This window comes from Dysidea avara, chromosome 12, assembly GCF_963678975.1.
Source record: "Dysidea avara chromosome 12, odDysAvar1.4, whole genome shotgun sequence".
In the NCBI taxonomy this organism is placed as follows: Eukaryota; Metazoa; Porifera; class Demospongiae; order Dictyoceratida; family Dysideidae; genus Dysidea; species Dysidea avara.
This window is the reverse complement of record NC_089283.1, coordinates 10,502,269-10,515,815: the sequence shown is the minus strand read 5'-3', so window position 1 is coordinate 10,515,815 and position 13,547 is coordinate 10,502,269. Positions and strand designations below refer to the sequence as shown.

At 38.1% G+C, this 13,547-nt stretch overlaps 1 protein-coding gene across 3 annotated transcripts in view; it reads right to left on the bottom strand.

The window, feature by feature from the left end:
- Positions 1 to 11,620: 11,620 nt before the first annotated feature.
- Positions 11,621 to 13,547, bottom strand: part of LOC136240069 (centromere protein I-like) — a 23,061-nt gene continuing 21,134 nt past the window's right edge. For 2 of the 3 annotated variants that reach the window (XM_066030912.1, XM_066030913.1), the window contains exons 20-22: positions 13,017 to 13,119; positions 12,884 to 12,931; positions 11,621 to 11,824 (exon numbers count right to left, since the gene is read on the bottom strand). In XM_066030912.1, the coding sequence (XP_065886984.1) occupies positions 11,732 to 11,824; positions 12,884 to 12,931; positions 13,017 to 13,119 (244 nt within the window). In that variant the 3' untranslated portion in view covers positions 11,621 to 11,731. Of the gene's footprint in view, positions 11,825 to 12,761; positions 12,837 to 12,883; positions 12,932 to 13,016; positions 13,120 to 13,547 lie in introns of all 3 variants that reach the window. The other variant, XM_066030914.1, reaches the window with a different exon arrangement.

The window sequence follows — 13,547 nt, the reverse complement described above, 5'->3', positions numbered from 1 at the left end:
TTTGTTTACTGCCTAGGTGAGAAAACTATTTGTTTTTTTATAGATTACTAATAGGCTAATATGTTCCAGCTGTATGCTTTGTACTACTATGATACTAGGCCCAGCAGTTAACTTGATAGAAACACGATTGATTTTTAATAGTAACAAATAGTTTTCTTGTCAGGGTGCAAAAAGGGGTGTTCCTGAGGACTTTTTACGTATACTCCTTTAATAAAGAAATGATACACATCAGGATCAGGATGATCCTTGTACATAGTACTACACAATCGTCAGCATTGAAGGTCCAAAACTTTAACAGAATCCCTGCAAATAGAAATTTTAGTGATTTTGTTTACTGCCTAGGTGGGAAAACTATTTGTTAAACCAGGCGCACGCCCACAGCCGGCCGAAGGCCGGCTGTGGGCGTGCGCCTGGTTTACTGTAATTGTTTCCGTAAAAGTGTGTGTGTGTACCTATCTATCTACCTATGTACCTATCTACCTATGTTTGTCCGTACGCACCCACGTGAGCAAAATCGTTTAATAACGGTAAAAGCAGCTTTTACGTAAGAAGTAAAAGTGAAATGAAGTCTGTATTAAACTTCTGCACAGGTAAACTTTGCTCTGAGGTGGTTTCTTTTCGGCGGACTGAAATACGGGTGTGGTGACTTTCCTCAGACTACCTTCCCCTTGAGGTTTTCAGGCATTTAGCGACTGAAAAACAACGGTGCAGGCCTCGTACACTGCCAGGAATAGCCTATCGCTTCCAGTTGAAAGGGGGCGTATCCCTTACGTACGCGAACGAAAATGAAGAGCAGCTTTGAGGCTTTGTCGAGAGAATTTGTGGGAAAAAACACGTTAGTCACACTATAAAACAGTTTAGAAGATAGTTTTGTGCGTAATATGTTGGTTAAAGCGGTTTATTTAACAAACGCTTCCTTAGCAGTGCATAGCAACGTAATTGAACGAATTACGAATATTTCATGAATTACGAAATACGAGAAATAGCTAATTATATTATCAAACTACCCTATTGTAAAGTAGTAATACATAGTTGGTTAATTCATAGTAGTATATACTGTCTATAGTTATTCCAGATGAGTTAGCTAGCTGCTTGGCGCCTGGTTTTTAGAAGTAGCACAACATCAACTTGTTTTTCTATAGATTACTAATAGGCTATTATGTTCCAGCTGTATGCTTTGTACTGCTATGATACTAGGCCCAGCAGTTAACTTGATAGAAACATGATTGATTTTTAATAGTAACAAATGGTTTTCTTGTCAGGATGCAAATAGGGGTGTTCCTGAGGACTTTTTACGTGCCTCCCCTTCTTAAAACACTTAGTGCACGCTCCATATAGAGTAGTGGTGGTAGTTATGAGACACTTAACTTCAAAGCATTGAAGTTACCTAAAACTGCAACCCTGGTATTTCACACTAATACTATGGAAAAGTGTACCCATAAACTACATTAACCTAAAAATTCAAAAAAATTCCTGCTTTGTGGTGGTCTGTATGATAATTTTTCTGGAACACTGTAGATGTGTGTATTATGAGACATATGGGGGTATTATGAGACGCTGTGCTTGAAAGTTGACTATTTCATATTTAATTACGGTAGATTTCATATGTAAAGGGTAGCAGGGACACTGTAGACAGTCGGAAAAGATTAGTTGACTTCATATGTCTACTTTACACCTTTGTACTCTTAACTACATAGTGAGTGGTACAAAGAGAATCATCGACAGTATGCCAATATGATGTAGTAAATTTAAGGGGCTATATCATCCCATAATTAGCTTTGTGGTTGACTTCTAATCACTATCTGTGATGATCTGAATAGGTACTATCTCTTTACTCCTAAATCTGCAGGATTTAACCTGCTCAACTGGTTTTAAGCTATGCGACCCATATTACCCCCTGTCCCAAAATACCAGCGTCTACTCTACCCTGTAAAAAAATTGGTGCTTTTATCAAAAAGTGAACGATTATGTCAATTTTAAGGGCTTATGTACTGCACTATAAGGCGAATCTCAGTACCAAGTTTGGTAGGAATCCGATGAACATTCACGGAGTTATGACCGATTATTTGCGTAAAATAAGGTCGAAGGTCTGTCACGCCCACAGGGTAAACCGCTTGAAGGAATTAGCTGAAAATTGCTATGTAGATGGAGTAACTATCGTAGGAGTGCCTTTTTGTGGTTTGAAAGGAATCCAGTTAAAGGCCATCGAGATATAACATAAAACCCAACCTGTGTCACAATTACGCGATCGATTTTTATGATAAAAAACTAATAGTTTTCACGCCTACCAGGCAAACCGCGTAGAGTACAGTGAGCTGAAAATCGGTGTGTGGCTGGAATAATTATCATAGAAAGTCCATGCAGTAGTACAGAAGAATCGGATTACAAACCACTACTACGTGTAGCATATGCGAGATCGAGATACTCTAATAGAACAGTCACCCTAATATAGCATTCAACTACGTTTATAACTTACTCCATTATAGAATTATATTACATTGCAAGTTATTCTGTAGGGAGTTCAGCTACATACAGTTAATCTTATAGACAATTCAGCTACAAGCAAGTCACCCTGTAGATAGGGACCCGCCGATTATGCTCATAATTTTACCTATTATGCTATGCTGCACTGCTAAAAAATTTACCTATTATGCTTAAATTTATGCTCAATACTTACCCATTATGGTCAAATTATGCCCAATTATTTATGCCTCAGTTCTCATGCTCTGCTAATAATTTCCAATTTATGGATAAATAATAAGTGGCTGCTGCACAAACTTAGTTGTCAAAGTGCATATCACAGAAAAGATCGATATACTCTAATTGAACAGTCAGTTATATAATTTTACTGACTGTTCTATTAGAGTATATCGATCTTTCTGTGATAGCTATTTTAATTTGATAAGCAAGAATTCATACTATTACACAAATATTTTACCTATTATGCTAGCATTATGTTCAATGCTTTCAGACACCTATTATGCTCATAATTATGCCAGCATAATCGGCGGGTCCCTACCTGTAGAGAATTCAGCTACAAATATGTTGCTGTAGAGATTCAGAACATTATATGTCACACTGAAGAGAATTCAGCTATAAACAAGTCACCTTGTAGAGAGTTCAGCTACAAGTCACTCTGTAGAGAATTCAGCTACAAACAAATCACTGCGTAAAGGGTTCAGCTACAAAAAAAGCTACCCAGTAGAGACTTCATCTAGATCAGCTACAAACAAGTTACTTTAAGCAATGTTCAGCTACAAGTAACTCACTCTGTAGAGAGTTCAGCTACAAACAAGTCATTCTGTAGTACAAACAAGTCACCGTGTAGCTGGAGAGTTCTGCAACCAATCAAAAAACCACTCTGTAAAGAGTTCAGCTATACAAACATGTTATAACTCTACAGAGAAAGTTATAACTCTATATTGAGATCAGCTAGAAACAATTAGTCATCCAGTAGAGAGATCAGCTACTAGACATCACCTTATAGAGAGTTTAGTTACAAAGAAACCACCATGTAGAGAGTTCAGCTGCAAACATATCACTCTGTAGAGAGTTCAGCTAGAAAAAGTCATCCTGTAGAGAGATCAGCTAGAAGGATCACCTTGTAGAGAGTTCAACTACAAACAAATCACCCTGCAGGTAGTTCAGCTACAAACAAGTCACCCTATAGAGAGATCAGCTAGAAGACGTTACCTTGTACATACAAAGAAACCATCATATAAAGAGTTCAGCTGCAAACAAATCACCCTGTAGAAAGTTCAGCTACAGATCACCCTGTAGAGAGATCAGCTAGAAGAAATCACCTTGTAGAGAGTTCAGCTACAAAGAAACCACCATGTAGAGAGTTCAGCTGCAAACAAATCATCTGTAGAGAGTTCAGCCAGAAACAAGTTCACCCTGTACAGAGATCAGCTAGAAACCAGTCACCCTGTAGAGAGAGCAGCTACAAAGAAACCATCCTGTAGAGAGTTCAATTACAAACAGATAACTCTACAGAGAGTTCAGCTAGAAACAAGTCCCCATGTAGAGAGATCAGCTAGAAACAAGTCATCCAGAGATCAGCTAGAAACAAGTCACCCTGTAGAGAGATTAGCTAGAAACAAGTCACCCTGTAGAGAGATCAGCTACAAAGAAACCATCCTGTAGAGAGTTCAATTGCAAACAGAAAACCCTATAGAGAGATCAGCTAGAAACAAGTCACCTTGTAGAGAGTTCAGTGACAAAGAAACCATCCTGTAGAGAGATCAGCTAGAAACAAATCACCCTGTAGAGAGATCAGCTAGAAACGAGTCACCTTGTAGAGAGTTCAGTGACAAAGAAACCATCCTGTAGAGAGATCAGATAGAAACAAATCACCCTGCAAAGAGTTCAGCTACAAACAAATCACCCTGTAGATAGATGAGCTAGAAACCAGACACAATATAGGGAATTCAATTACAAGCAAATCACCCTGTAGAGAGTTCGGCTACAAACAAATCAACCTGTAGAGAGATCAGCTAAAAACAAATCACCCTGTAGATAGATCAGCTAGAAACTAGACACAATATAGGGAATTCAGTTACTAGCAAATCACCCTGTAGAGAGTTTGGCTACAAACAAATCGACCTGTAGAAAAAAAAAAAAAATCACGTGACGCGAAGATTGGCTAGGGTCTTCCTCTCTGAGCAAAGAAGAGTTAAGACCCGGGATTTGCGTTGCTGTGATTATTTATATCGACGAGACACCTCTAATACGAAGGGTGCATCAACAGAGTCGCCTCTATCGAACGTTTAGTGACAAAGGTCAACATGAGCAAGCCGCCAACTACTGACAGGAATAGCGTGAAGCGAAAGAAACCTGATGATAACGTCTCCCCTGATACTCTAAGGGCTCAGGCCCTAAGTAAGACCGTTGATATGTGTGCATGTTGTAATAAACGTTGTACTAGTACGGGTAAAAACAGCGAAGCAATACAGTGTGACCTATGTTACTCATGGGTACACGCAACTTGTGAAGGTATCTCAAAAAGCCATTTCAAGTCTCTCAATGAAATCTTATCAGTCAACAATGATAACATTATCTACTTGTGTAAAACCAACAAGTGCAATGTGCATTTCAAACAGCTGCTAGCTTCTAAAATTGGTCCCTGTGATCAACCTGAAGTTTCCGACCTTTCTTCAAAGGTCGATAACCTTGCTACTCGTAGTGCAAAGCTTGAAAAAGACCTAGCAGAAACAATTGCTTTTATCAAAAACGTCAGCACTTCTGCTGACAAATCAGTCGACACTGACAAGGGAGCCATAGTATCTGCAGCCAGTAGCAGGCCCTTGGCTTCAACCTCCAATATGAACTCATCAAATGACCGTAGATTTAATGTTGTGGTATACGGAATTGAAGAATGTCCTACTAATACAATCAGACCGGCTCGTCTCCAAAAAGATTTTGACTCTGTGTCATCGATCTTCAGTGGACTGGGTGTTACTCCTGACCCTGGGACCATTGTGGACTGCTATCGGCTTGGAAAATTCAAAGTACAATCGCCAAGACCAAGGCCTATTCTTGTCAAATTCCGTAGTGTTATTCACGTCAACCAAGTCCTAGCCAACAAGAGATCCTTATCAACTCCGGTTTTTATAAAACCTGACCTGTCTCCGGAGGAAAGGACAAGGGAGGCAGTTTTCCTGAAGGAAAGGTGGGAATTGTTACAGAAAGGGTACAGTCGAAGTATCATCAGGATACGTAACAACAGCATCTTTGTGAATAACCAATTATATGGCCAAGTCAAAAACTCTGTCTTTCAGACCTGTCCTACCAGTCTACCTCAAGCCCCTACAGACCAACCTGTCGCTGCCTCACAACTTATGGACCAACTAACACCATTAATAACCTTAGCATCTCCTGATCCCTCATCCGCTACCAGTAACCAGCCCAAGTGACTAGATCATGTATGTTTAATGAATACTCGTAGTATAGTCAATAAAATGGATTTTTTTCAGAACTATGTATACTCTATTTCTCCTGATATTATCGCAGTAACTGAGACTTGGTTATCTGAAAAAATATTTGATAATGAAATGTTACCTAACAACTATACAATCATTCGGAAAGATCGCAAAACTCTTGGTGGTGGAGTAATGTTTGCTGTTAAATCTTCTAAACCATATCAAGTGTTACAATCCCCTACCAACCTAGAGATGCTAACTATCAGTATTGGATCTACTTTACCAACTGTGTATTGTTTAGGATATATTCCTCCTGATTCATCGGTTGATTATTGCCAAGAATTTCTGAGCTACATTAACACCCTCAGGGATCTTACTGGCCATTTAATTCTACTGGGAGATTTCAATCTAGGAGATATCAACTGGGATTCCCTATGTGGTCAATCCCCCTTTTCATCAAATTTCTGTGACGTTGTATTTGACCTTAACCTTGTTCAAATGATAGATGAACCTACTCATATAGCTGGTAACATACTTGACCTAGTCCTAACCAATGCTCCTGACAATATTTTGAATCTAAGAATACACTGTGATCCTCCTTTACCTATCCCATCAGACCATTTTGTCATAACCTTTGACTCTCATTCATCATTGAACAATGACAGTGACCAAAGGGCTACACCAATTCTAAATTACTCTAAAGGTAACTACAATGACCTGTGTTACTTTTTATATAACTCTGATTTCACACCTTGTCTCATGTCTGAAGATATTGAATTTGTGTGGTCATACCTTAGCAACACCATTAAAGATGCTCTACCACATTTTATTCCCATAACTACAATTAAACCTAATAGTCAGCCCGTGTGGTTCAATTCCGACATTAGACACTACATCAACTGTCTACGCTCTCTTAGACGTAAATTTAACAACAACTCTACTGAATACAATAAAAATAAGCTGGAAACCTCCCAAAACCTGCTTCAAGCAAAGATCAGCAATGCTAAAATGACATATGAATCCAATTTAGTCACTACATCTGACAATTCCAAAATTTACAAATATATCAGAGGGTTTACAAAATCCAAATCTATCCCCTCCACTATGTATCACAATTCTACGACATTCGACTGTGATAATGATAAAGCCAATGCTTTCAACAATTACTTTTACTCAATTTTTAATAACACTTCCACTGATTTACCGCCTTCTTTTAACTCCTATTGTCCTGCATCACTCTGTCATATTACAATCACTGAAGCTGATGTCTATGAAGCATTGGTAAGCTTAGACACATCCAAGGCCATGGGCCCAGACGGCATCCCACCCATTCTACTTTCTAAGTGTGCTTCGGTCCTCTATAAACCTCTTCACTATCTTTTCAATCTAACATTAAAATTTGGTTATCTTCCTTGTGAATGGAAAGTTCACAAAATAATTCCTGTGTTTAAATCCGGTGACCCTACCCATATCAACAACTACCGACCGATATCCTTACTCAGTAATACTTCTAAAGTGTTGGAACGAATACTGCACGATAAAATTATTGGACATGTTACTAGCAGAATAAATCCTGCCCAGTTTGGATTTATTCAGAATCATTCATCAGTACAACAACTCCTTTTAGTTTTATCTGACATTTTTACCTCTCGTCATCAGCTGGATATCATTTACCTGGATATCACCAAGGCTTTTGATACTATTTCTCATTCACATCTACTTCACAAACTTCGTATGTTCGATATTGGCGGTGAACTCTGGTCATGGTTTCTGGCATATGTTACTAATAGGTCTCAATTTGTATCAATCAATGGCTGTAATTCCAATCTTCTCCCTGTTGAATCAGGAGTACCTCAGGGTAGTATACTTGGTCCTTTATTATTCATTATTTACATGAATGATATCTCCTGTGCCATCACTTACAGTAAAATCTTTCTTTTTGCAGATGATACAAAATGCTTTAAACATATCAAAGTACCAAGCGACATGCAGCTCTTACAACATGATTTAAACTGCTTATCAAATTGGAGTACAACATCTCTATTGTCATTTCATTCCTCTAAAAGTACCCATCTGTCGTTTAAATGTAAATTTACATCCACTTATAACATCAATGGCAATCCTATAAACACTTCCCATTTGCATAAAGACCTAGGTGTCCTGATTAGTGACAATCTCATTTGGAACGAGCATCATGACTACATTCTAAAGAAAGCCTATAAGACTCTGGGACTTGTACGTAGAACCTTTTGTAAAACCATTGTGCCTTCGGTTACGCTCAAACTATATATATCCTTAGTAAGATCGCAGCTCCTATACTGTGCACCAGTGTGGCGACCTCATCTCTTAAAAGACATCTCCAAAATTGAACAACTTCAACGTAGGGCAACTAAATATATTTTACAAGACTTCTCCTCAGACTACAAAACACGGCTGACAAAACTCAATTTGCTTCCATTAATGTACATCTTTGAAATATCAGACATAATCTTTTTTGTCAACTCTCTGAAACATCCCACTCCAAGCTTCAATATCAACCTCTACATTTCATTCTCCCATAGTACTACAAGATCCAATTCAGTCAAGCTACACCACAACATATCCTTTACTAATAAAGAGCGTCATTTTTATTTCAACCGAATCTGTCGCCTTTGGAATTCCCTACCAATCATTGATATAAGTTTGCCTATAGAAACCATCAAAAGACGCATCAAATCTTTTCTCTGGAATCATTTTATCACAAACTTCAATTCTACTGACCCACACAAATATCATTATCTCTGTCCGTGTGGTAACTGTGTCAGCAATCATCTTGTCATGAACTTTGATCTCTTGTAGTTGCATACTAATTAATTTATAATTAAATAAATAAGTAACTTACTGTAGTTAAGTAATTAATTTTTGTAACATACTCAGGCCACTAGCACAGGTTGCTAGTGGACCCTCAGCATGGACTAATATTGTTTTCATGAATGTGTAACCACTGTATCTGTATGTAGTTGTACCCATGCTGAAAAGTCTTATAAATAAATAAATAAATAGAGAGATCAGCTAGAGGAGGTCACCTTGTAGAGAGATCAGCTAGAAGCAAGTCACCTTGTAGAGAGTTCAGTGACAAAGAAACCATCCTGTAGAGAGATCAGCTACAAACAAAAAAATACCTTGTAGAGACTTCAGCTGCAAACAAATCAACCTGTAGAGATTTCAGTTACAAACAAATCACCCATTGTAGAGAGATCGGCTACAACCAAATCACCCTGTAGAGAGATCAGCTACAACCAAATCACCCTGTAGAGAGATCAGCTAAAAACACATCACCCTGTAGAGAGTTCAGCTACAAATAAATCACCTTGTAGAGAGTTAAGCTATACAAACAAATTACCCTGTAGAGAAATCAGCTACAAACAAATCACCTTGCAAAGAGTTCACTTACAAACAAATCTACCTGTAGAGATATCAGTTACAAACAAATCACCCACTGTAGGGAGATCAGATTACCCTGTAGAGAGTTCAGCTACAAACAAATCACCCTGTGGAAAGTTCAGGTATAAAAAAGTCACCCTGTAGATAGTTTTGATGCAAACAAATCACCCTGTAGAGAGTTCAGCAAGATAAAAGTCACCCTGCAGAGAGATCAGGTCACCCTATAGAGAGGTCAGCTAGAAGAAGTCACCTTGTAGAGAGTTCAGCTACAAAGAACAGAGAGTTCAGCTAGAAACAAGTGACCCTATAGACAGATCAGCTAGAAACAAGTCATCCTGTAGAGAATTCAGCTACAAACAAATTATCCTGTAGAGATTTCAGCTACAAACAGATCATCCTGTAGATAGTTCAGCTATACAAGTCACCCTGTAGAGAGATCAGCTAGAAGAAGTCACCATCTAGAGAGATCAGCTAGAAGCAAGTCACCTTGTAGAGAGTTCAGCTACAAAAAAACCATCCTGTAGAGAGTTCAGCTACAAACAAATCACCCTGTAGAGTGTTCAGCTAGATAAAAGTCACTGTATACAGAGAGATCAGGTCACCCTATAGAGAAATCAGCTAGAAGAAGTCACCTTGTAGAGAGTTCAGCTACAAAGAACACACTTTGTAGAGAGTTCAGCTAGAAACATGTTACTCTATAGAGAGGTCAGCTAGAAACAAGTCACCCTGTAGAGATTTCAGTTACAAACAGATCATCCTGTAGATAGTTCAGCTAGATACAAGTCACATTGTAGATAGATCAGCTAGAGGAAGTCATCTTGTAGAGAGATAAGCTAAAACAAGTCACCTTGTAGAGAGTTCAGCTCCAAAGAACCCACTCTGTAGAAAGTTCATTGTACAAGCAAGTTACCCTATATAGAGATTAGCTAGAAAGAAGCCTGTAGAAAGCTCGGCTACAATCAAATTACCTTGCAGAGAGTTCAGTTACAAACAAACCACTTTATAGAGAGATGAACTAGAAACAAGTCACCTTGTAGAGAGGTCAGCTACAAAGAAACCATCCTGTAGTTCAGCTACATTTCAAGTCACCCGGCCAATAGAGAGATCAGGTGCAAAGAAATTATCCTGTGGGGAATAATTGACATTTAATAAATATATGTATATAATTTGTATAATTACTATATAATAGAATCAAAAATAGTTGAAGTATTAAAAATCATCTTTAAGTTCTTTTCTTCTTCCTGTGGTAAATAAAAAAAACAACAGATGGATTAAAAAAGCCCCAAAGCCAGCTATAGACCGGCTTTGCAATATACAAATACAAAAAGAAGTGATATCTAATCAAAAACAGCCAAGCTGTAGAAAAAGGTGCGGCCCCTAAAAAGGCCATGGTGAAAAAAGATGTGAAATCCAAGGTGGCGGCCAAGAAATGGCTGTGATGGTAGGTTAATAGCAAAAATTTTAATTACGGCAATTCAGTTGAATTTGGTGCCAAATCCTAGTGGAGGAGGCAACGCAAATTCACCTGAATTGTCGTAATTAAAATTTTTGCCATTAACCTACCATCACAGCTATTTCTTGGCCACCACCTTAGATTTCACATCTTTTTTCACCATGGCCTTTTTAGGGGCCGCACCTTTTTTACAGCTTGGCTGTTTTTGATTAGATATAATTTTCATGAACTTATCAATGAAATTTACATGAATATCTCATGATCAGAACAGTCATGAAATAATGTCTATGACAGAAAATACTTTCTAATTAAGAATAGCAAAGCAAAACACCTAAAGTTAAAAATTAATGTGAATCACAAGTTGAAAGACATGCATTATGCTCATGTCCCATACTACCACAACAGACTACAAATCTGTCATTATAGCAGTGTGTTACTATTATATAGCTAAACTTCTAGATCAGAGTACGTAGCTAATTAACAACATATATATAGTAAAGTGCGCCTACATAGAATGCTAAGCAGTTAAAAAAGTTGTTTGTTTAAAAGATCCGCCCTAGGGCAGATCTTTGAAACTGCTTGATCCAATCTAAGCAGTTTAATCATCTGTAGCCTGTCTTTATTTGAACATTGCACTGGTGTACAAACATGCAGCAGATGGTAACAAGTGGAGAACTAAGTGTGGTCATTTTTTGATCTGACACACAGCATGCACACTTTATATTAGGCAATCATCATGTAGGTAAAACTGATTGATTTCAGCACTTCCTATTAGCTCAGCAGTGATATTGGCACATCTTTGTCTGCATATGAAACTGGTTAGTCAGTTCGTGTTTTGCCAAACACAGTGGTATCAGTGTGGTGAACAAATAGAATGGTACATGATTCATTTTACAGTAATCACACATAACACATACTAATAGCAGTATTGTCATTAGTTTCTTCTAATAAAAGTGTTGATAAAAGTAACAATTCCATCCATATGGTGTGAGGTCAAGTAGTCTAAATAAGCGTCCCGCAACTCACTCTGTAAACAAACAAAAATTACAAATAACTACTTGTAAAAAACAAATAGAAACCACAAATAGAATTTTTAGATCCTATAAAACATTTGAGAAATTCAGATATATTATACACTATGATGAACGGAGAAGTCCAGAAATGTCATGGAAAATCTATTAGTGTCCATCTGTTTCTAAAGTGTTTTAAGGCTGTTTTCGTCGTCTACTAAACTATGGATGGACTTTACTAAAGACCTAAATGGATAAGCTTCCTTGTAGAAAAGTTATTTTTCACTATGTGTATTGTGGGTGTGGTCTGTATTCGAAACCTCTTCGTATTACTGTGGCACCACTGAAGGCACAACTTGTGACAACTTGTTCCTAGCATATAAATCTTCAACACATGTGTTCTTTGCACTGCTGTGAGCACTGGATACTACTAACTAGGGTCAACATTATTATCGATCACTGCTGTTTCCCAGCTGTGTCGGATCCAAGTCTAACTTGTGAAAGGAAGCAGTACAAGCTTCAATTTTTTCAGTACTTCAACAAAAGCACGTTCAGTCTTTGCAATCATTTAACAGTGTGACGATATCAGAACAACATATAGCATAGTCCCACAATGACTCCACCTATATGCCCATACAAAACTCATACATTTCTAAGTCGGTTAGGGACCACGCCCTCGGATCTTTGTGGATTTTAAACCTTCCTTCGCTCAGTTTTTAAAATCCACAAGGGTCAGTCTCTAACCTAGCTACATTTTTAGTCTAGTACTGAGTGAAAATTTACTGTTACAATTGATATTAAAGTATTATTCACGATATGATAATATCATGATAATCTAGTTTCAAATGTACAAAGAAACACGCTAAGGATGACTTTTCTTGTAAGTTCATTAAATAGGGAATTGATTGTATGGGCGACTAAAGTTTTTTACAATCTTCTTGCAAACAAACAAACCTTTTGATGAAAAGTAAGCCAAGTAGCTAAGTCAGCTTTTCAAGTAAAGTTTGTAGCGCGATAATGATTCTTTGACTGTGAATATCGAACTATCAATATTATCGCTCAGCACTAATTTTTACCTGGTGGGTTATCATAGTTGGATGTATTTTTCTTTCACCAGTTTGAACCTGCAAAACACACACAAGACTATGTATACACTAATTACAAACATATAAATATCACAAACAGTATGGCATCCACGTATGACAATACCTTAGAGAGAAAGCTGCTGACATATCCCAATAGTGCAGTATGCTGAGTGATGTGTAGTCTTTCAGAAGGATTTTTAATTTTGCAGTTCATAATGAGGTGGTCACTATAACAAACATACAGCATTCAATCACAAGCCCACGCATACATGTATGCACATAAACACACACACACAAAAACCAAGCAAAGCCTATGGTAGCCATATGAAGCACAGTTATTGCCGCCTAATGAACCAGCACTGGAATGCCTGTGCACCACTCAAGATGCTTGAGCCTTGTGCAGGAAAATCCTCCTGGGGTAGGGCTAGTAACCCACAGGAGGACTGTCCAGCTCTCACAGAGAGAGGCAGCATAGCAAAGTGGTTAGGGCGTCTGGCTGGTGATGAAAAGGTCCCAGGTTCGAATCCCCGTTACGCCACTTTGGTGTTGTTGTTTCCTTGAGCAAGACTCACATTGCTCCAGTGTACCCAGCTGAATGGGGACCTGGTGGCCTGGTATCAACTGGGGAAGCAGCCCACCCAGTTGTAACATCAAG